General features: G+C 53.3%; 1 protein-coding gene across 1 annotated transcript in view; it reads right to left on the bottom strand.

The window, feature by feature from the left end:
- RASGRF1 (Ras protein specific guanine nucleotide releasing factor 1) overlaps nucleotides 1-23,048 on the bottom strand; it is a 92,873-nt gene that overhangs the window by 58,176 nt on the left and 11,649 nt on the right. Inside the window, exons 2-4 of the mRNA XM_055326575.1 lie at nucleotides 11,232-11,338; nucleotides 6,275-6,422; nucleotides 797-889 (exon numbers count right to left, since the gene is read on the bottom strand). Of these exons, the coding sequence (XP_055182550.1) occupies nucleotides 797-889; nucleotides 6,275-6,422; nucleotides 11,232-11,338 (348 nt within the window). The remainder of the gene's footprint in view (nucleotides 1-796; nucleotides 890-6,274; nucleotides 6,423-11,231; nucleotides 11,339-23,048) is intronic.

Here is a 23,048-nt window from a genome sequence, read left to right on the forward strand (position 1 = left end):
AAACAAAATCCAGATTTTTATGTGAAATGTTTAGCTTTTAAAGCACCAGCAACAAATTAAAAAAAACAACACACCATGTGGGCTCAGAACCCCAAACACGCTGGTAGGCTGAACTTGGCCGGAGATGGGGGGGACGCCAGTTTGCAGTGTCTGGGGTGTTGGGGGCTCTCTGGCTGCTCCACATGCAGGACTGTCTGATATCACCTGCCTTTCTTAGGGTGACTTGGGCTCTCTGGCTTCGGGTCTGGTAGCCTGCACATGCCCAGGGCTGGCCCACCATGCTGGTGGTACCCCGGCTGCCAGGCGCCTCCCCAGGGCCATCTATGATGTCTGTCATCTGGACTCTCACAGAGCAAACTAGCTGGGGCAGCTCTGGGGTCCAGGGGCTCCCAGGCCAAGGTGTGCGGGGTGGGAGGTACTAGAGGGAGAAACTGTGAGAGGAAGGGTCTGCATGGGGAGGGGCAGGGGGTGGCCGTGGGGAGGTGGCTGTGGGGAGGAAGTTATGGGGGGAGCCAGGTGGCCTCAGGATCCCGCCCCCACCATGATGTGAGAGAAGCTCCCAGCTGGAGCCTGCAGCCTGGGTTCTGTCCCAGCCCCTCCCACTCCTTCCGCTTTAGCTCCTGTTTTCCCTAAAATAGGGTGGACCCAGTGTCGCCCGGGGACAGCCTGGAGGAAGTGCCTGAGCATGGCTGTTCCGGGTCCATATCTGGTCTCTGGGGTGGAGCTGGGGGGCGGCCATCCCTGGGGGGACGGTGCTGAGGGTGCCAGGAGGCCCTCTAGGGTGGCTGCTACAGACCTTCTTAATCTTCTTGATGTCACTGTCTTCATCGTTGGGGGTGACGGTCTGCGTGGACTGGATGCGCTCATTGTCCTTGAGCAGAGATGCAATCTGCAAGAGACACGGGTCACTGGGGTGAGCGCACGCCCTGCCACCTTCCCCGCAAGGGCCTGCAGCCTGTGTGCCCTGCTCCGTGTGAGGCCGTGGGGCTGGACAGCGAGTGAGCACTGGACTGGGAGCCCCTGCACCTCAGCTCTGCGGCCGGGTGCCAGCCCCCAGTGGCCGGGGGAGAGGCCCTCCCCTTTCGTGTGTGGCAGGTGCCCAGAGTAATCTGGGGGCTTTGGCCTCAATCCCTGATTCTCTTCCCTATGCCCAAACCATCAGCCCCCTTTATTTTTGAATTTTTACTGCGGCAAAACAATATAAAACTTAACCATTTTAAAACCAGCTTCAGGTGTACAGCTGAGGGGCATTAAGTCCACACACCCGGTTGCAAGGCTGTTCCCACCACCCATCTCCAGAACGTTCCACCTTCCCACACAGACTCGGTCCCCATGAACCGACGTTTCCCACCCCCAGCTCCCCATCCACCCTCTGTCTCTATGACCTTGACTCTGCTCAGGACCTCACATGAGTGGGGTCCTAAAGAATCTGCCCCTCTGGGGCCGGCTGAATTCACTTGGTGTAAAGTCCTCTGCGTCTGTCTGCACTGTAGCAGGTGTCGGGCTCCTTCCTTCTCAAGCCTGAGTAATTCTCTGTGGTATTTACACATCCTATTTTGCAATCCCTTCATCTGTAAATGGACACTTGGGCTGTCCCCTTATTCCTTCAGACAAAACCGTGCTGGAATCAGAGAAAAGCCAGTGGCTGAGGCAAAGCCTGGCTGGCGTGGCTGCCCCGTCCCCTGGGCCGCCCTGAAGCCCTTCCCTGACCAGGAGCCCTCCGTGGAAACGGCGGCCCAGAGGGACGTGGGAGGGACCACGGGAGCCACCCTGAAAGCCTCCGTTCGCCTGGTGCGGGGATCAGAGAGGCCAGCACAGCTGCCGGAACAGAACCAAGGGGCAGTGCCCAGGAGAAGGGGTGCCCGGACCGCAGTGGGCTCCCCCCAGAGGGGACGGCCTGTGGTGCCATCAGGCTGCTGCTCGGGAGCCCGCGCCCCAGCACGGGGCAGGCGTTTCCTGCTCGCTGGTGCATCTCTGCCCGCGGCTCCCATCCACCTGCTCCTGGAGGCTCGCGAGGGGCTGGGCGCTCGGCGCACCCTTGGCAGCTCATGGAGACGCCTGGAGCACCAGCAGCCACACGGAGCTCACCCACGGGAGCTAAAGATAGCAGCTGGGGGAGCCTACGAACGCGTGGCCACGCCAGCTCCTCGGCAGAGCACACGGCTCTGTCCCCTCAAGGCCACTTGTGAACCGCACAATGAATGGGCTCTCCCGATGCAGCGCTTGGAAAGCAAATGGAACAGTTACTCGCTCTCCACTCCCCTGGCTGCTAAAATTACCCCAGCCTGTGCTCCAGCGCCGCTGAAAATATCCGAGAAGCACTGGGGCCGGCGCGGGCTTCGCTTCCTTCTCTCATCATACCCCCCCCCCCCCCCCCGCCGCCCAGGCTTGTTTTCAATTGTCTGAGGACATCTGCCCATTGACATCAAGGCGGACTCTTGGATCCGGGCTCCAGAGGGCTGAGGGACACACGCGCACACACGCATGCACACATGCACGTGCAGGCAGCCTCCTAGCTCAGAAACGTGGGAATGCCCCCCAAGCCCCCTCCCCTGGCTATCCTGGATATTATCGCTTCCCCGCTGCAGCTTCGTACCCATACCCTCTTCTCTGTAGAACGGCGATGCGTGTGTATGTGCGTGTGCGTGTACGTGTGTCTGTAAGTCGCCTGTATCTAAAACGGATGGTGCTCTTCTCAGAGGGAGGATTCCAGGACAAGCCCTCAGCAGGGACCAGGGCAAAAAATAGACGCAATTAGGTCAGGCGCTGTGCTCCATGCACAGGCAGCAGCGCAGGGCCCTGGAGTCTTTACAGAGCAGAATGGGGGTAGAGAGCTGTGAGCCCGGGGACCCGCACAAGACTCGGGCTGTGGCTCCCCCTCGCCCCTCCAACTGCCAGGAGCTAGTGTGGGGAGGCGGCCAGAGCCCCGGCCCCAGTGACCTCACACGCAACCTTCCTCTAAATCTGGCAGCCCCTCTGGGAGTGGATCTGCCTCGGATTCCCGCTGACCGCAGGGCCTGCTGGGTGGACCCTCATGAACGGTGGCCACGGAGAGCTGGTACGTGGGCTCCTGCCCCCACTCCCTGGCTGGTATCCAGCCCTGAGTGCCCAGCCTGGCTCAAGGCTGGGTGTCTTGGCGGGCCCCGGCCCACTTGCCACCCCACTCTGGGGGACTTCCCAGAGGCCTGTTGGGAAGTTGAAGATGGGCCTGTTGAAGATGGGCAGCTGCCCCGCCGTCCCCCAGATGGTGTCTTTAATCCAGGATGCATTTAGCGCACCCCCTGACGGTGGAATTGATCCAGGGTGTTTCTTTGTGTTAGCAGCCACGGTTCTGCTAAAGAGCTCCATGTTTCTTGCTTTTCAAACCGCTGGCACGTGGCCCTGCTTCTTCTCTTCCCTTCTTGTTTCCCTCTGACCTCTTCCAAGTCATTCAGGTGCCCACCTCCATCCTCCTGGGCCAACCCTGTCCACATGTCATGCTGATGTCTCTGATGGGCTCTGGTAGATGCAGCTGGAGGTGGATAAGCCAGACGCCTCCCTGAAGTTGCTCCCAGCCTAACAAGGGGGTCAGACAGTCCAGCAGGACAGGCCACAATAGGTGTGTAGCCACTGTTGTGGGACCGTCTCCCCACGGAAGCAGTAAGGACCTTCCAGAAGAGGTTCTGAAGGACAAAGAGGAGTCCAACAGGAGGGTTATGGGAAGGAGGACTTCCGGCAGAGGGGACAGCTGAACAGAGGCACGGGGCACAAAGGTGTGGCATGCCAGGGAGGCAGGGGAGGCGAGAAGCATGCCTCCAGGCATGGCGGTGGGCCCCAGCTGGGCTCTCCCACATCCCCCAGAGTCATCTCCCCGCTGCCCTGTCTTCTGTGCTGGGGATCCATGTCAAACTTTGTTTGCAAGACTGACCTGAATCCTGAACTAAAGATGTCCACGGTTCTTTCCAGGGTCAGGCTTTGAGGATTCTGAGAGCTTCAGGAACAGTAAAGTATGACGGTCTGTAGGCTCCTGCCCTGCCAGCCCCCTCCTGTGCTCGGCATTTACTTCCAACCATAAATGAACAACCAGATGCTGCCAAGCTGGGCGCCTGGAGACGACGATGCTTCTTCTCAGAGGCAGTCGCCCCTTCCTATAAAAGGTCCTCAGCGGTGTGGGCAAGAAGGATGAGTCCCGACAGGGTGTCAGGTGGCCCTGGAGACCAAGAAGGGGTGTGTGGGGGTGGTGCAGACTTCCTTTGGGGTGTGATCTCATGCGTCCGTGGTGAGAGAAGGCTGTGGGAGTCCCTCTGTGAGGGAAGGAGCAACCCTTGCTGCTGGAAGCCCCACGATGTGGGGGTTGTGGGTGTGTGGGATCCAGGTCACTCCGACAGACTCGTGGCGGCCACCCAAAGGGTGTGGAGCAGAGCAGAGGGAGTGCAGGCCGCCGCGGTGGGAAGGGATGCAGTGAGTCAGGAGAGCAGAGTCTGGAAGCAAGAGGTGGGCAGGAGAGGGCAAGCCCCTGTGAGTCCTTGGGGTCAAGCCGACAGGGCTCTGGAAGCTGTACCCGGCCAGTGGAGGACAGGCGGACCTTGGGGGTGCCCCTTCCATCAGATCTGAGTCCTCAGGGGGTAGGCATGGACCAAGGATGTGGAGCCAGGCGTCCGAGATCCAAGTCCCGAGCCGGGACTCCATCACTCAGGTGACCTTGGGGCGACCTTGGATAAGCCCCTCCCTTTCCTGTGTCATTAGGTCCCTCCAGCAGTCACTTTCCAAGGCCTCTGTCTTCCTCCCTGGGGTTACTCCCAGGAGCTTGCTTGGCTTCTCAGCGCCTCCTGCCTCCCTCACAGCCTCCTTCCTGGGAGCAGGCTGTGTCCACCCGCCCCGCAGGGCATATGAGAAACACGGACCACAGCGGAAAGCTTGACTGAGGCAGCCTTTCTTTCTAAGTCTTCCTTAAAAGGATCTTTTGCCCTGGAGGGTAAGGCACCCAGTGGAAGCATTGCTCCAAGTTCCCACCAAGTGGGCCTCTGCTGTGGCTCTGACACACACACTTGTGAGCACGCACACGCTCACAACCGATCAGCTTTCTGCTCCCCGGCAACAGAGGGGTCTCCCCCTGGGCATCCACCCCTCCTCTGGTGCACAAATCCCCGGAACCCTCCAAGGCCATAGGCAACAGGAACCTACACTCTCACTGGCTGCAAAAGAACTCACTTCTTGTGTGGGTTCACACCACAAGCTCTATTACGATGCTGATTTCAGAGCTTGACATCCATGTATTCACAGAGCACCTACTATGTGCCAGGCACACAGAGTGGGTGAGAAAGGGTAGCCTGGTCCTCCAAGAGCCCCCACCAGGCTGGAGTGGGTGAACACAGGCGTGGAACTGGCTCCGATGTGGCAGGTGGGTGCAGGAACGTGGTGGGAACACGGCAGTGAGCACTCTCCCAGCCGGGGGATGGGGGGCCCTGGGAGGAGGTGATGTACCTGCTAGGACTCCACAGGCAGGAAGGGGGGTGACAAGGGCATTCCAACAGGAGCACCAGAATGTGCCAAGGCCGAGAGGTGCAGGGTACATGGCTTATGGCTCCAGGTACTGGCCAGAGCCCCGTGGGACTAGGGAGGACTGCCTGGCCTGGGGAAGAGGATGAGGCCATGCTCAGTGGTCAGGTGACAGAGGGAGTGAATGGCACCCCGACAGACACTCTTGCTCATGAAGCTCATGATGTGGGACTGGGGCCAGGCCTCGGGCTCCTCACAGGGATGCAGCCTGGATTTGGGGATGTGTGCTGGGCTAGGGGAGGCCCCGGGGGTGGTCTCTGGAGTGGGACTGACCCCAGAATGAGCTCCCATCATTCCCACATGGCTCTGAGCTGAGTGGCAAGAGTGGCAAGTGGACAGGCAGCCCTGGGTTCTGCATTCCTAAGGAGATAGCGCTTCATGGACCATACTCACCATCAAGGTCCTGGCGGGCTCAACCTGGCAACAGTGCAGCCTCCAGACTGCTGCCTGGCGAGCCCCAGGCAGAGGGACCATCAGCGACCCCGAGCCCCTGCCGTGCTGGCTGGTAATGCAGAATGCCTAGTCAGCATAGCCCTCGGCCCCGTGCTCTGAAACTCCTCCCTGGGGTCACTCCCAGGAGCTTGTCCATGATCTCTGCCAGATGAAGAAACTGAGGCACAGTTGCAGGGGGGGCAGGGCTGAGATTTGAACCTAGATCTGACTATGCACCCTTCCTGCTCTGCCTGGCACACGCTCCCCGCCCCTGCAGGTGCCCGGGGTGGTATGTGGCACTCACCTCTGCCTTCAGCCGCTCGATCTCGATCTCCCCGTCCTCGATCTGCCGCCGCAGCTGTTTGGCCACTGTCTTCTCTGTCTCCACGATCTGCAGGAGGTGCAGATACTTTTGCATCAGCGCTTCGTGCTCTGTGGCCAGGGTCCGGTAGCTGTGGACAGATGGACACAGCAGGTTAACACGTTACCTGCTGGACCCCCCTGAGCTGCAGGCCAGGTAGGACTCAGCCCCCTACGGTACTCCGGAGAAGGTCCTGATTGCTGCCCAAGCATCTGGGGCCTCCTCCCCAACTCCTGTCCGACTGGGTCCCGCTTTCCCCTGCAGGCCCCCGGGCCTTTGCACGGGCAGATCTTCTGTCTGAAGACTGTCTCCCCCTTCTCCCCTCCCTGTGCTAGCTTCGTCCTCTTTCCTGGCTCCAGGTGTCTTCTCCAACCCAGACTACAGGGGGTACCCCCACCGCCCAGGCCTCGGATGCCCAACCCAGGGCTCTGGCACCCCCTCCTCCAACTGCAGCCCCAGCTGGGAGGCTTGTGTTGGGGGAGACTGGGACCAAGGTTGGGGGGCCAGATCAGAGGACCCCTCAAAGTCCAAGCAGAGGATGAAAGAGGGAGCCCAGCATTTGTCAGATTAACAGGCCTTAGGCTGGTGGAGCATCACAGCTGGGCAACTTGGAAGAGCCGCCAGGTGGGGGCAGTGGTGCCCTGCCCAAAGTCACAGGTCCCAGGCCTCTGAGGGTGATGAGTTCTGGGCCAGGGTTCCCCCTGACTCCACGCAGCATGGGCAGGGCCTGTGAGGACTTCAGAACTGGGCGAGGACCTGGATCCAGGAAGGGGTGCGGCCTCTGAGGGTGGAGGGGCTTTGCAAGGGGCCTGTCGGGGCAGGAGACCGGAGCGCAGGCATGGACTCAGAGGGAAGGTCCTCCCGCCCAGGGCCCCGCAGGAGGGCCTGCCTTCCTGCGCCTGTGTCCCCAGCCTCCCCCACCCTTGGCCTCTCCGCACCACACGGCTCTCTTTCTGGCCTCCAAGGCTCCCTGTCCCCTCCAATCCCCATCCTGCCTCCCGCCCGCTCATGTCCATCACGCAGTCCTGCCTCGCTTTGTCACCCCTAGCACAGCCACCCCTGCCCCCCGTGGGCTGAGTTCTGCTTGGGCCCCATGCTCTGACCCCGTCCCTGGGCCCAGCCCTGCTTGCTCGCACACTCATCAGCCCAGGGACAGCAGACCGGTCACCGGGCCTCTCTGTGCCTTAGTTTGCTCATCCAGGAAATGAGGATGATGAGTCCCTGCCCATGGGGCTCTGCCGGCATGGCACAAGTCACCACACAGGATGTACAGTGCTGCGATTACCGTGGCTCCCTTCATCCGGCCCCTGACCCCCCCCAGGTCCCACCCTGGACCCCCCACAGTCCGTCCTTCTGTGTCAGCAGCGGCCCCTATGCCCTGGGCTCTTTGTCCTCAGTCTAGGAGCCCCGAGTCCCTGTGGTACGAACCCAGCCCCCTCCCCACCTTTGCAGTAAGGTCTATTGAAAGAACAGCCTGCCCTTACCCATTGTCCCACACCTGTCCTCCCCTCACTCCTAGCCAGGGCAGCCTCTGCCACCTGCTCCCACAGAGGGAACTGGTCCCTCTTGGGGGTCACCAGCTGGCTACCCCCTTGCCCAATCGATGCCTAATCGAGGGGACCGTTTCCCATCTGGCATCTTCTGACATGACTTTCCAGCTGCCCTGGATGTGGCTGGTCCATGGGGTGCCAGGTCGGGGCTTTTGTTCCCGACTCAGGAGCTGCACACAAATGTTCTAAGCCCTAAATGGGACACTGACAGCTTCCTGATGAGCCCGAGTGAGATGAGGATCCCAGGATGCCGTGGGTGGGACACAGTGTTGCAATATGACAGGGGCTACATGGAGGGGTTGGGGGGGGGCGCCCAGGAGGTTGAGAAAGCCTGGTTCCCTGCCTGTGTCGGAGGAGGTGACTCCTGTGGCACCCAAAAGTGGCGGGGGTGGGTGGACGGGGCAGAGGGTGCAGGCAGCCCGTGGACCTGGAGCACGTGCCAGGGGAGGATCCAGAGCTCTGTCCTGGCTTCTGCACCCTATCTAAAGGTCAGTAAGGCTGGAGGGGGGACGTGGCTGGTGGTACCATTGGCTTAAGATGAGGATTCTGTGCTTGTCTTATGAAAATGAGCGTTAACCAGAATATTAGGTTTTAAAGCGTTTCCTACTTCCCAAGAGGCTCAGCTGTCTACTGGCAAAGGAAGCTCCGCGGAGAGACACTGCCACACCTCCCTCTCACTCCAGGGCCATCCAGGACTCAGTTGGTTTGTCACGGACGCTAGTGCTTCGGGGCAGAGCAGGGCCTCACGCGCAGCGGCTCTGGGCAGCTCTGCCTCCCCCACCTCCATTCCTCCAGTGACGGGGTACTGAGCACCTTTTTGGGCAGCACTATCCTTGGGGACTCAGACTTGGATCTGGAGGGGGACTTAGAAGCCACGGAAGAACCACGGTCCCATTTTACAGCGGAAGAGACTGAGGCCAGGAGAGGGGACCATGATTTTCTGAAGTGCTCGAGCCGTTCTGTGGTCCTGCCTGTGTGAGTTACGGGGCCACCCTGGTCCAACAAGCGCTGCGCCGTCTCTGTCCCCTTCACTAGGTGGACGCCACACATGGTAGCATCTCACTGTCTAAGGCACTGATTTCCTGAATCCGTGTAGTCCTGGTAATCAGAGTCTACAACGTTAGAATTCTATATCGCTCCAACGCTTGGGAAGCCCCTCCATAGAAACCGATTCATTTGTTTCTCAAAATGACCCTACTCTCAGTTCTACACCAGTGCCAGGGAGGCTGAGGGCCACCTACTCTCCCTGAGTCTGGGGTCTTCCCACGTGAATCCATCCTCCACAAGGCCAGCAATTTCCACTCAAAACTGTAGGTCTGACGGTGTCACTCCTCTGGTGTAAAACCTTTGATGGCTCCCACTGTTCACAGAGCAGTGAAGGTAGCAGTGAGCATTTAAAATAGGTGAACCCTGCTCACAATTCATACATTGGACCCGAGACACAGTACACGAAGTTCACCTGTCACAGGGAGATGGTGGGGGCTTGGCAGCAGGTGGGATGCCTGGGGTCGGCAAGGCCAAGCACCTGATCTTGGTGTTCAAGGGCTGGTCATGACCAGGTTACACTCCACTTTCGGAAACCCACACTTGTCTCTTCATTGTTCCTGGAAGCCACTCCTACATCTGTGTCTTGGGGATGTGGTCGGGGGCCCAAGCATTCATAGTTAAACCCATTAAATATGCCTCTGGTCCTCTGGCTCAGATCAAATGTCATCCTATATCCAGTTTCCACCATCTACCTTTAGAGGGAAGTAATGTCTCCTCCTCACAGCCTTCACATACCAGTGCTTGCTGGCTGTGACCATGACTAGTGTCTTCCTGATGGGACTGTGACATCTCTGGAGGGCACTTTCATCCATCCTTGTCTGCCCATCCATACTTGCAGCCTGACTCTACAAGTTCATGTGTGAGAACCTGGTGTCCATGGCTAGACTGGACATTCCTTGAGGACAGAGATGGACATGGCCTGACCTCAAGGTCACAGGGGTTCTGGTCAGCTGGCTTGTTCCAGGGCTCAAGGAAGGGCCTTGGTATCCATCCATCTACCTACCCATCCAACCACCTATCCATCCATCCACCCACTCATACATCTATCCATCCACCCACATCCATCCATTCATTCATCCATCCACCTACCCACCCATTCACCTATCTATCCATCCACCCACCTCCTGTTCATCCATCCATCCATCCACCCACCCATACCTATCCATTTATCCATTCACCTACCTATCCATCCACCCATCTATCCACCCCACCACATCCCATTCATCCATCCACCCATCCATTCACCCACACCCATCCATTTATCCATCCACCACCTACCCATCCACCCATCTACCCACCCACCCATCTACTCATTCACCCATCCATTCACCCACCCACCACACCCATCCATTTATCCATCTACCCATCCATCCATCCATCCATCCATCCACTCACCTACACACCATTCATGCATTGTTTGTTCATCACCTGTCTATCCATCCACCCTCACACACAGTTTAAACATCCATTTTTCATCTACCCTCCATTCATCCATCATTCATCTTCCACTCGACATCCAACCTGGATCCATCCTCTACCCATTCATTCATCCTTGAATTCTTCCAAGCCACATTTGCTGACTGCTTGCCTATACCTCTATAAGCCCTGGGGATGCAAAGAATTACACTTGGTTTCTGCCGTCAGGACCTCACACTTAACAGGCAGACAGACACAGAAGCACACCCCTCTCCACTGAGCAAGAAAGATCACCTGCTGAGAGGGGCGAATCTGGGGGGTCCCTGCCCTCAGGATTCAGCTCTGCCAGGGGGCTGCCAGCTGTGGAGCCGCACCCCAGCCCACAAGCCTGGCCCTTCCCTAAGACCCAAAAGACTCAACCCAGTGTGGAAGGCCTTCTCTGCAGCACTTATGGGAGACCCTTTGCTTTTCTCTCCATCTGGCCCCTCCAGTGAGAGGCACACTGCTGGGAATGAGGAGGTCTGGAATGCCCAAGCTCAGGGCAGTTTAGAGGATTTCAGTGTCTAGGGCAGGAAATAGGCCCAGAGGAATGACAGGAGCAGTTCATGGTCAGGCAGCAGATCAGTGGCTGCATTGGGCTGGAGCCCGGACTCAGGCTCTGGTAGCTGTAAAGCCCTTTATCCCCACCGACTCGGGCTAGGCTCCTCTACCAGGAAGGAGCCAGTGTGCTGGAGCAGGTGGGAGGCTGCTCCTCAGGTCTCCTGCTCCCGGTGGGACCTGAGCTCCAGGGCTCTAAGGGCGACCCTGCCGAGAGCCCCCCTTACAGGTCTCCTTCTCCTCCCTACCCCGGGGCCTCCCTCGGGTCCGCCTTGTCTCCTGGGACATACCTGGCATGGGCGATGGCTGCCACCCACTCGTCACAGTCCTTGGCATCCTCTGTCCTCAGCTCCAGGGCTTTCTGGTTCTCATGGCTGAAGTTAACCGTGAAATAATGCTGCATCGAGAAGAAGACATCTTTGATTACCAGGGTGTCTGCGGCTCGCAGGCTGGCTGTTTTGCAAAGTGCTCGCTGCCACATCAGCCAAGCGCAGGTTCATTATCTGTGATCCCTGGAATGCTGCTCTATTTAGCATTTTCAAACTCTTGATTGAGGCAGGTTTTGTATGATGGCACAGAGCCTCTGCTTAGGATATTGTGAGAAGGAAGCAAAACCCACAAAGCCCTATTTGTCGACAAACTGCAAAAAAAGCTCATTTTGAACCATCAGGGATGCTGGGGGAAGGCAGAGAGAACAACCCCATGAGAGCACCCCATTTGGGAGCTGGTACCATTTGGGCGCTGCATGCCTGGACAGTCCACGGAAATGTACCAAGTGCTCTTCTGGTCCTGGGACAGACAGATGGGGTCCCCAGGGGCGCCCACCAGAAGCAAGTCTGTTGGATGCGGGTGACTTGGGGCTGGTTCCAGCACGGGGCCTGCCACCTAGGCTCCCGGGAGGCAGAGCACCTGACGACAGACAACTGTTAAATTCCCACGTTAATGCACCTAAGCTCCCAGCACAAAGCTTGATGCCCAACAAGCGCATCTGTTAGCTACGGTCATTCCATTCGGGAGATAAGAACCAAGGACTGTGGGGACAGAGAAAGCCACCCTCTGCTCAGCCCAGAGAGAGCAGGACGGCTGCCTGGTGGGGGAGGACAGGATCCAGGTTTGTTTATGTTGGACAAGGAGCACAGACATCTGGAGCCCCCAGTGTGCGAGAGGTGAGGGTGCAAAGGGCTGGACTGCAGGCATACGGATGCCAGAGATGAGGTGGGCAGTGTCTGGTGGCCATGCCCAGTGAGGGGAAAACACCCACGTTTCCGGCTTGAGTGATGAGAGGCCAGGGGTGCTGTATAGATAGGCGAGGCATTGGCAGGACCACGAGCAGGTTTTTTGGGGGGCGGGTGGGGTTGGGGGGACATGCAGACTTTGGGCCCACAGCCGATGTCTCTCCTGGCTGCCGAGGGGGCTGGAGTGTCAGGCTGGAGTGTCAGGCTCCAGGCACACAGAGGTTGGCAGAGAGGGTGGGTGAGCGGGTGCTGGGGGCCCAGCCTATGGACGCCCCTTGGGTCTCATCCTGGAGTAGGAGGGACAGAGGCAGGCAGTGGGGCACAGAGACGGACCTGCAGGCCTGCTAGGTCAGGGACACCCCCGGTCAGAGATGCGCCCCTGGAGGGCCGAGGCATGGCAGTGTGTCAGAGAAGCTGCTGTCCCTGTCCCTCTACCCACGGCGCCCAGGCGCAGGGAGCAGCAGCTGAGTGCGGTGCGTAAACTATTTTTAGCCTCTGCTGACATTTACTGTATTTCTGTTAATTGTCAGTCTCGGTGGCAGCCAGTGTGTGTGCATGTGCGTGTGGACGGAGCGTCCATGTCTCTCACTTGTTTCCTAGGAAACACATAACTGGGGCTATGTAATAAAATGTCAGCTGCAGTCTCAAAGAGCTGAATTCGGAAGGCTCAGGTGGGCTCCCCACCCTCCCTGGCAGGTGAGGAAGAGCTGCAGGTGGCTGTCAAGCACTGCCCCTGACTCTCAAGGATGATGAACACCCCAGTGCTCGTCTCCCGTGATCTCACGGATTCCCGCGTCACCAGGTGGAGCAGGTGTTACCAGTTTTGCACGGTTGTGCCACGTGCCCAAGTGGGAAGCAGAGGAGCCAGGATAACGCACCTTCCCCAGGCAGCTGGGAAGCAGAGGAGCCAGGATAACGCACCTTCCCCAGGCACCTACCATCCTCTCTGGCCGGGGCTTGGCACTGGGAGGTGAAGGTGATAAAGCCTACAGAACCTCCACACAGGTGAGACTCTGGATCCTAACTCAGAAAGGGGGTCTCTCAGTGGCCCACAGACAGGCACAGGGGGTCCCTTTGGGTCCCCAGGGCAGATGAGCCCATTCAGTGGTCTCCCTGGCCCCTCAGAGCCATGGGGAGTGAGTCAGCCCCTCAGCCCTGAGCAGAGGTTTCTCCCCAGTCGGCCCGGCTTAGGGGAGAAGCTCACAGTTACTCCCCCTGCAACACTGCATCAGCAGGTGCAACCAAAGGAAGCCAGCCTAGAAGCCCCCAGGCCTGAACCCTGCCATCGCCACAGGACACCTTTGGTTTTTAAGCTGTAAGGATGCTTGGCTCTCTGCCCCTTGGGGCAGGACTGGCTCCCAGGGCGCCCTCCCCAGCCACCCCCAGGCACTGCCACAGGGTGGCATCTGTCCAGCCCCTGTGGGGCCTCTAGACCTGTCACCTCTGCTCTAGGTTAAGCCTTTGGCTGTGGCCAGCGTCCTCACCAGCACCCTGCTGCATCTCTTGTCCATGGAGACAGCACCTAGATGCCCTGTGATGGAGCAGTGGCTGGTGCAGGGGTAGCGGTGGGGGCCTGGGGGGCAGACATGACCTAGAAACTTCACTGCACCTCCTAACGCCACAGTGAGCTCTGCGGAGGGCCCAGGGCAACCTCAGGGAGGAGGACGAGCAGGGTGCCTTGCAGGCAACTTGGGAGCTTCCACTGCAGGAGGAACTGGAGGCTGCAGGACGGGGCTGGGCTCCTTGCACACATGGCCTTGCCAGGAGCACTCTCACCCAAGGAGTCACGCGTTATCACCCCCATTTCACAGGGTGGGAGGCAAGACACACCCCCAAGGTCCCATGCAGGCAGCCACACTAAGCCAGGACTAGGCTGTTCTGTGGCCCCAGGTGGCCCCGGGCTGACACGCAGTTGCCTTGGATGACAAGAGGGCCATGTGCTCACTTTGTGCCTGTAACCACCCCCTGACCCCCGACCCCAGGTCTATACAAGCACAGTGCCCATTGCCTGAGCGACTAGCAGACGGTGCTCACTGAGGGATTCATTGCCACGTGACTAAGGCTGTGCTCTATGCGGGGACTGAGGGTAAGGGAGGGGGACATGGACAGAGGTAGGCAGGAGGACGTGGACAGGGGAAGAGATGAGATGAAGATGGAGATAGAGACAGAGATGGAGACACAGAGACAGAGAGATGGAGACAGAGATAGAGACGGGGGCAGGGGAGCAGAGACACAGAGATGGAGAGAAAAAGTGAAATCCACTGGGGGAAAGAACAAAGCCCACACATACAGAGAGAAAGGCTGAGTTCCAGACTCTGGGAAGATGCTAAGAAAAAGGCAGTTTGGAGAACTGAGAAGGATGGGGCGGGGAGGGGGAACATCAGATGCTCAGACCCGTGCATGGAGAGACCTGCACTTGGAGAGGCCTGCGAACAGAGAGAAGAGACCCCACAAAGCACTGGTAGTGGGACTGGGGAGGCAGCAGTCCCAGGCAGGTGCAGCCCAGGTGTCCCCTGGGAGCAGAGCCACCTGCGAGGTGGTGACCCCCCTCTCATGCAGGGGCTGTGGTTGGAGGTGTGAGGGCCTCAAGGGGTCTGGGTCAGGGCTGTAGTCCAGGGCTCCTCAGTGACCCAGTGCTGTTTTCACAGGGATGGGCCAGGGCTCACCAGAGTGAAGAGGGACAGGTGGCCGCCTGGTCAGAGAAAGGGCATTGGATGTGGAATCTGACCTATGGTGCAGCTCAGGGCAGGTGGGCCCCTTCCTCGGTATGCTCAGGCTCTCATCTGTGAAGTGGGTAGTTGGGTGGATAAACTGGGCTCTTACTTTTTCTCAGTTCCACCCTCTCTCTCTATACCTGCACCATCTATGTGCATATCCACATCTCCATCCACCTGCCCATCCATCCACCTGCTCGCAGAGAGGGAGGGAGGGAGGCAGAGACACAGCCTGGATGAGAGTGTGTGATCTTTCCCTACAGCTCAGGATAGGCCCAAGATGACTCCCTGTCTCTTCTTACAGCCTTCAGGAGGCTCTAGGTGTGACTCTGGCCTGGCCCCCTTCTCTTTAGAGTGTGTAGCCCTAGTCTGGCCTGAGGGCCCAGGTGTGGCACTGTGTCCTGGGGTCAGCTAGGGAAGACACAGAACTTCAGATCAGGGGGAAGGTGCTTGTCTGGATCTCAGTCTGGTGGAGAGGGGGTCCGGTAGCCCCCATCCTCTTCTCACTTGAGGATTGCCTTCTCCCTGAGTCCTCTCCTCCCATGGAGCCTCACAGTCCTGTCTGATCCACAGGACTTGGATGGCTCAAGACCAGGCTGTGGCTGGCTTCCTTCCCCAGGGGACTCTGTACCTCACACAGAGTCTGGCATTGAGCAGGTGCAGCCAAATGGCCGAAGAAGAAAAGAATGAACAGACACATAAATGCTAATCTACTCCAGGAGTCTGAGGATGTCTCCATTAGGCACCTTGGCATTTCTGCAACTCATCCCCTTACTCCTATTAATACTCAATGTAATACCACCAATAACCCTCTGAATACTTGCTGTGTGACACCTGGTGTGGCTGCATCTCTCAGAGGCATCTACCAGGTGGGGAAGGTAAGACATTGAGTTCATGGTCTTTGTGAGTGGAGGCCTGAGACTGCTGTATTTTTCAGCATCAAGGGAAGCCCACCCCAAATAAGCAGAGCCCTGGAGTGGGCCCTGTGTGTGATACAATGGTCTCTGTGCCAGCCTATTTCCCATCTTTATCCTACTTCCCTGGCAGCATGGAGAGATGGGGCAAACTTCTCCAGGGGAAGTAGCAAGATTAGGATAAGAGGAGGTTTTTGTCATCGTGTGGGAATGGCAAAAGTTATGAATTCTCAGGGTATTAAAAGTGGGGGGAGGCCATGGCTCCCTTCTCACCATACCCATTGGATAGGCTTGACCTGTTCTGCCCCAGCACTCCCCTATGGACCCACCAAAATTGGCAGAGGGACATACCTTGGACATTTGGCTCTGGTGGCCAGGGGCTTGCTGTTCTGGGCCCCATGGAACTGAATTGATTAGAGAGACAGTTTCTAATCCAACCTCAAGGGGTACTGCCCAGACAGCAGGACAGAAGCCACCTTTGGGCTTCTTGTGACCACTCCTTCAGGATGAGGAGAGAGCCATTTGCACTAATACATGGAAATCAATGCAGAGAGTAAAGCAAAAATAAGGAAACAGAGGCCTGCTCCCAATGAAAGGACAAGATGAAACTCCAGAAAAAACCCTTCATGAAGCTGAGACGGCTAATTTACCTGATAAAAAGTTCAAAGTCATAGTCATAGAGGAGCTCACTGATGTCAGAACAGTGGGTGGACACAGAATTTCAACAGAAAGAAAACATGAGAAGAAACCAAACAGAAGTCACAGAATGAAGAATATAAAGTTGAAGCGAAAAATGCACAAGAAACTTCAACAGCAGAGCAGACAAAGCAGAAGAAAGGATCGGTCAACAGGAAGACGGTGCACGTGCTCGAAAATAGACCAGCAAAAAGAAAAAAGAGTTTAAAACAGTAAAGGCAGCTCAATGGGCCTACAGGACAACATCAAGGGAATGTTTGCATAATAATGGCTCCAGAAAGAGAAGAAAACTATCCCCTAGAAAAGGACAGAAAACTTATTTGAAGCATAATGACTGAGAATATCCCTGGGCTGGGGGAGGAAACACACACCCAGGCTCAGGAAGCCTAGAGACTCCCAAAGAAGATGAATCCGAGGAGACCCACACCTGACATGTTACTATAATGGAAACTCCAAAAGTGATAGACAAAGAGGATCTTCAAAATATCATGTGAAAACAACTCCGTGCATACAAGAGATCCTGGAAGACATCAGAGAGTTTTCAGCAGAGACCATGTGAGCCGGTGGGAGATGCAGGATATATTCAAGGTGCTAAAGGGAAAAACCTTCCAAGCAAGAATGATCTACTCAGGAAGGATGTTGTTCAAGACTGAGGGGGAGAGAAAGTTTTCCAGACAAGCAGGAACTGGAGGACTTCCCTATTGCTGAGCAGTAGGGAAGATGGTAAAGAGATGGCAAAGGGACTTCTCTCCCTCAAGCTGAAAAGCAAGGGTGCTGATTGGGAACCAGGCTACACATAAAAGGATAAGTCTCACTGGGAAAGGTAAACATACAGGTAAAGGCAGTGGCTTAATCACTTATAAAGCTGGCAGGAAGATTAACGGTAAGAGCAGTAAAAATGACCATGCCTGCAACAATTACTTAAGGGACACACAAAATAAAAAGATGTAAAATGTGACATCAAAAGCCTAAAATGTAGGGGGAGGGAGTAAAAATGCAAAATTTTAGAATGTGTTCAAACTTAACTTGCTATTAAATTAGTATGTATACACACATAGGCACACCACATTTTACCATGCTTTGCTTTGCTGCATTTCATAGCTACTGCATTTTTTTCAAAGTAAAGGTTCATGACAACTGCATCAACAATTTTTCCAATAGCCTTTGCTCATTCTGTGTTTCTGTGTCACCTTTTGGTGATTCTTGCAATATTTCAACCTTTTCCACTATTATTATACTTGTTATGGTGATCTGCGGTAAGCAATTATGACTTGCTGAAAGTCTAGATGATGGTTAGAATTTTTTAGCAATAAAGTATTTTTAGTTGCAGGTAGGTACATTGCTTTTTTAAACATCATGCTATTGTATACTTAATAGACTCCGGTATAGTGTAAACATAACCTTAACATGCATTGGGAAACCAAAACAATTATTTTACTCGCTTTATTGCAATATTCACTGTATTGCAGTGGTCTGGAACCAAACCTCCAACCAAACCAAACCAGACCTCCAATCTCTGAGGTCTATCTGTAGGCTGATGTATGTAAGCCACGTGGTTCCCACAAAACAAAAACCTAAATTAGATACACAGATGTTAGGCAGAGATAGGCATCTAAACATGACACTAAAGAGAGGCATAAAACCACAAGGGGAGAGAGCAAGAGAACAAGAAACAGTGAGGAAATAGGAAACATCTGGAAAATAATGAACAAAATGGCAATAAGGGCAAAGCCATATAATTACTTTAAACATAAACTGACTAAATTCTCCAAAAATCAGAAGACACAGAGGCTGAATGGATTAAAACAAAAAACAAGAGCCATCTATATGCTGCTACAAGATGTCAGGCCATACAGACGTAAGAACACACAAACTGAAAATGAAGGGGTGGAAAGAGATGTTTCATGCAAATGGAAACCAGAGGAAATCTGGTGTAGCTACACTTGTATCAGACAAAAGGGTCTTGAAAACAAAGTCTTTAATAAGAGACACAGATGGGCATTACCAATGATGAAGGGGTTAATACAGCAAGAAGACACGACATTTGTAAATATTTACATACCCAACATAAGCACACCTAAACATATAAAGCAAACACTAAAGACATAAAAAGAGAAATCTGCATCAATGCAACAGCAGGGGACATTAATTAACACCCCACCTGCACCAGGGGAGAGATTAACCAGCCAGAAAATCAACAAGGGAACAGTGGCCTTAAAGGACACATTATACCAAATGGACCTGACAGCTCTACACAGAACATTCCACCCCAAACCAGCAGAAAACACATCCTTGTCAAGTGTGCATGGAACACTGTCCAGGAGACACCATATGTTAGGCAACAAAATAATTCCCAATGAATTTCAGAAGACTGAAATCATATTGAGCATCTTTCCAGACCATAACAGCATGAAACTGGGAATTAACTACAAAAGAAAACTGGGAAAAAAATCACAAACATGCTACTCAGCAATGAATGGATCAATGAGATTAAACATGCTACTGAGCAACGAATGGATCAATGAGGAAATCAAAGATGGAAAAAAAACCCTTCAGATGAATGAAAATGAAAATATAATATACCAAAATCTCCAGGATAAAGCAAAAGCAGTTCCAGGAGGGAAGTTTAAGTGAGACAAGAAACAAGACAAATCTCAAGTAAACAATCTAACTCCCCACCTAAAGAAACCAGAAAAAGAGGAACAAAGCCCAACATCAATAGGAAGAAAGACATAATAAAGATCAGAGCAGAAATCAATGAAATTGAGACGAAAAAGACAATAGAAAAAATGGATGAAACGGATTCTTTGAAAAGATAAATAAAATTGATAAAATGTTAACTAGACTCAGAAAAAAAGAAAGAAATCTCAAATAAAATCATGAATGAAAGAGGGGAAGTTACAACTGATACTGAAAAAATACAAGGGATCATAAAAGACTACTATGAACAATTATACACCAACAAATAGGGCAATTTAGAAAAACTGGATAAATTCCTAGAAACATATAATCTTCTAAGACTGAATGATGAAGAAATAGAAAATCTGAATGGGCCAATTATAGTAAGGATACTGGATCAGTAATCAAAAACCTCCAAACACACAAATGTCCAGGTCCAGACAGCTTCACTGGCGAATGCTACTAGACATTCAAAGAAGATTTAATACCTATCCAAATGGGAAGATTGAATACCACACCTTGGAAGATATGAATGCTTCCAAACACCGTTTTCCAGGTCAATGTTACTCTGATACCAAAAGCAGACAAGGACACCACAAAAAAGAGAAATTACAGGCCTGATAAACATATATACAAAAATCCTAGACAAAGTATTAGCAAACAATCAACAACACATTAAAAAGGCTCATATACCACGATTGAATGGGATTTATTCCAGGAATGCAAGGATGGTTCAATATCCACAAATCAATCAGTGTGTTACATCACATTAACAAAATGAAAAATAAAAATGATATGATCATCTCAATAGATGTATAAAAGCACTTGACAACATTCAACATCCATTTATGTTAAAAAAACTCTCAACAAATTAGGGCTAGAGGGAACATACCTCCATATAATAAAGATCATATATGAAAACCCACAGACAACATCACACACAATAGTGAAAACTGAAAGCTTCCCCCTAAGCTCAGGAACAAGACAAGGATGTCCAGTCTCACCACTTTTATTCAACACAGTACTGAAAATCTTTGACACAGCAATCAGGGTAGAAAAAGAAATAAAAGGCATCCAAACTGGTGAGAAGTAAAATCTTTACTAGTTGCATATGACATGCTACTGTATAACAGAAATCCAAAGACACCACCAAAAAGTTGTTAGAACGGATATAAGAATTCAGGAAAGTTGCAGGACACAAAATTAACAAATAAAAATCTGTTGCATTTCTATACACCAACAATGAAGCAGCAGAAAGAAAAATCAAGGAATCAGTCCCATTTATAAGTAATCAAAAACATGAAAATACCTAGGAATAAACAACTGAAGAGGTGAAAGACTTGTATTCTGAAAACTATAAATAAACACTGATGAAAGAAATTGAAGATGACACAAAGAAAAGGAAAAGTTCCATGGTCATGGATAGGAATTTAATATAGTTAAAATGTCCATACTACCCAAAGCAATCTATAGATTCAACGTGATTCCTCTTGAAATCTCAATGGCATTTTTCACAGAAAAGGAATAATCCTAAAATTTGTATGGACCCACAAAAGATCACAAATAGCTAAAGCAATCTTCAGAAAGAAGAACAAAGCTGGAGGCATCCTGCTTCCTGATTTCAAACTATATTACAAACCTGTAGTAATCAAAACAATATGATATTGGCAAAAAAGCTGATGCACAGGTCAATGGAACAAAACAGAGAGCCTAGAAATAAACTCATGTGTGTATCGTCAATTAATATACAACAAGGAGGCAAGAATACATAATGGGGAAAAGACAGTCTCTTCAACAAATCATGTTGGGAAAACTGGACAGCCTGATGCAGAATGAAACTGGACCACTTTGATCACCATACACAAAAATTAACTCAAAATAGATTAAAGATTTCAACGAAAGACCAGAAGCCATAAAAATCCTAGAAGAAATATAGTCATTAAGCTCCTGACATCACTCTTGGTGATGTTCTGACTCCAAAGGCAATGACAATAAAACAAAAAATAAATAAATGGAACTGTCACATTAAAAAGCTTCTGCAACAGCAAAGAAAACCACTGACGGAATAAAAAGGCAACCTACTGAATGGGAGAAGAGATCTGCCAATCATAGATCTGATGGAGGGCTAATATCAAAAATATGTAAAGACCTCATGTAACTCAATATCAAGAAAACAATCCAATTAAAAAATGGGCAGAGGCCTGGAACAGACATTTTTCTGAAGGCGACACAGAGATGGGCAATAGACATATGCAAACATAACCAACATCACTCATCACCAGGGAAATGCAAATCAAACCCACGATGAGATCCCACCTCACACCTGTCAGAATGGCAGAGATCGGTAACACAAGAAACAACGGGTGCTGGTGAGGATGTGGAGAAAGGGGAATCGTCTTACACTGTTGGTGGGAATGCAAACTGGTGCAGCCACTTTGGAAAACAGTGTGGAGGTTCCTCAAGAAATTAAAAATAGAGCTACCCGATGACCCAGCAATTGCACTTCTGAGTATTTATCTAGAGGAAACAAAATCACTCATTCAAAAAACTATCTGCACCCCCGTGTTCATGGCAGCATCATGTACAACAGCCAAGGCTTAGGACCAGTCTTGGTGTCCATCAAAGGATAGATGGATAAAGACATGGAATCTAAACAAAACAAATGAACAAACCAAACCAAAGCAATCTCAGAGAAGAGGAGGACAGATTGGTTGTTGCCAGAGGTGTGTGTGTGTGTGTGTGTGTGTGTGTGTGTGTGTGTGCGGGGGTGTGAGCAAAATGGGAGAAGAGGGTCAAGAGGTAGAAGCTTTCAGTCATAAGAAGAGTAAGTCACAGGACGTAATGCACAGCATGGTGACCCATCAGCAGTATTGCACTGCATGGCACCTCACGCCCTGTGGTGACGGTGATCGCCACAAGGCTTGTGGTAGTCACTGTATTTGCAGCGTATATGCACAAAGGGGTCACGTGAGGAGTCCCCTCTTTTCACAATCGCTGTGGGAGTCAGATAATCTAATGCTGGTGCCCAGCAGCAACCAAGCATCCAACACGTGGTTGCTATAATTTTAATTTATTAATATATTTATAGCCTCATTGCCCTTGGCAAGCTTGGCTGGATAGGACAACCGAGCCTAATTCAAAACAGAGGTGACTTCCCAGCAGGTGCGTGCGCTGTGGGCTTGCAGTGAGAATGGGGTTACTGTCCAGGCTCTGAGTCCTTTCAGAGGTTTGCGGCAATGTCAGAGTTACTGAGTGTCCAACCTGGCCAGTGGGTGGGTGACTGGTGGCTGCAGGGGAGGACCAGGGGCGCTTGGGCTCTCCTCCCCTCCTTTGCTGATGGCGCACCCGTGCGGGGCTGCCATCCCCCCCACACCCTGTGTGCACTGGGCTGTGTCTGGCTGGTGTGCTCTCCCTGGGTCTGTCTCTGCCTCCCTAGTATCCACCCTCCCAGACCCCTGTCCCGTGCCTCTCAGCTCCTTCCACAGAGTAGATGAGGTTCCCAGCCAGGGCTGCTGCACAGGCTCCAGAAGCAGCCCCACAGATCTCCCCTTCTCGGTCTGCTCCTCCTGCTCAGGCTGTGACAAGCTACACCCAGGTCAGGGGCTCCCCGTCTCCCTCCTCCTGCCCCAGAAGTCTGGACACGTGCTCTGCACCTGACGTGCTCCCTCCACCCACCCAAGCTCCTTCCTGGCTGGTCGGGCGTGTCTGGGACAGGCTTTCTGGATCCTGGAGCAGGAGGGTCTGTGATGAGGGCACAGGCTGGGGGCACAAGGGGCCCCTGGCCTTTCTTCCAGATCCCAGGTTTCAGGGCATGTGGGTGAGCCAGCCTGGCTCCCTGGAGCCCTCTGATGCCACAGAGACCTGAATGT

This window comes from Nyctereutes procyonoides, unplaced genomic scaffold (assembly GCF_905146905.1).
Source record: "Nyctereutes procyonoides isolate TBG_1078 unplaced genomic scaffold, NYPRO_anot_genome, whole genome shotgun sequence".
Lineage (NCBI taxonomy): Eukaryota > Metazoa > Chordata > Mammalia > Carnivora > Canidae > Nyctereutes > Nyctereutes procyonoides.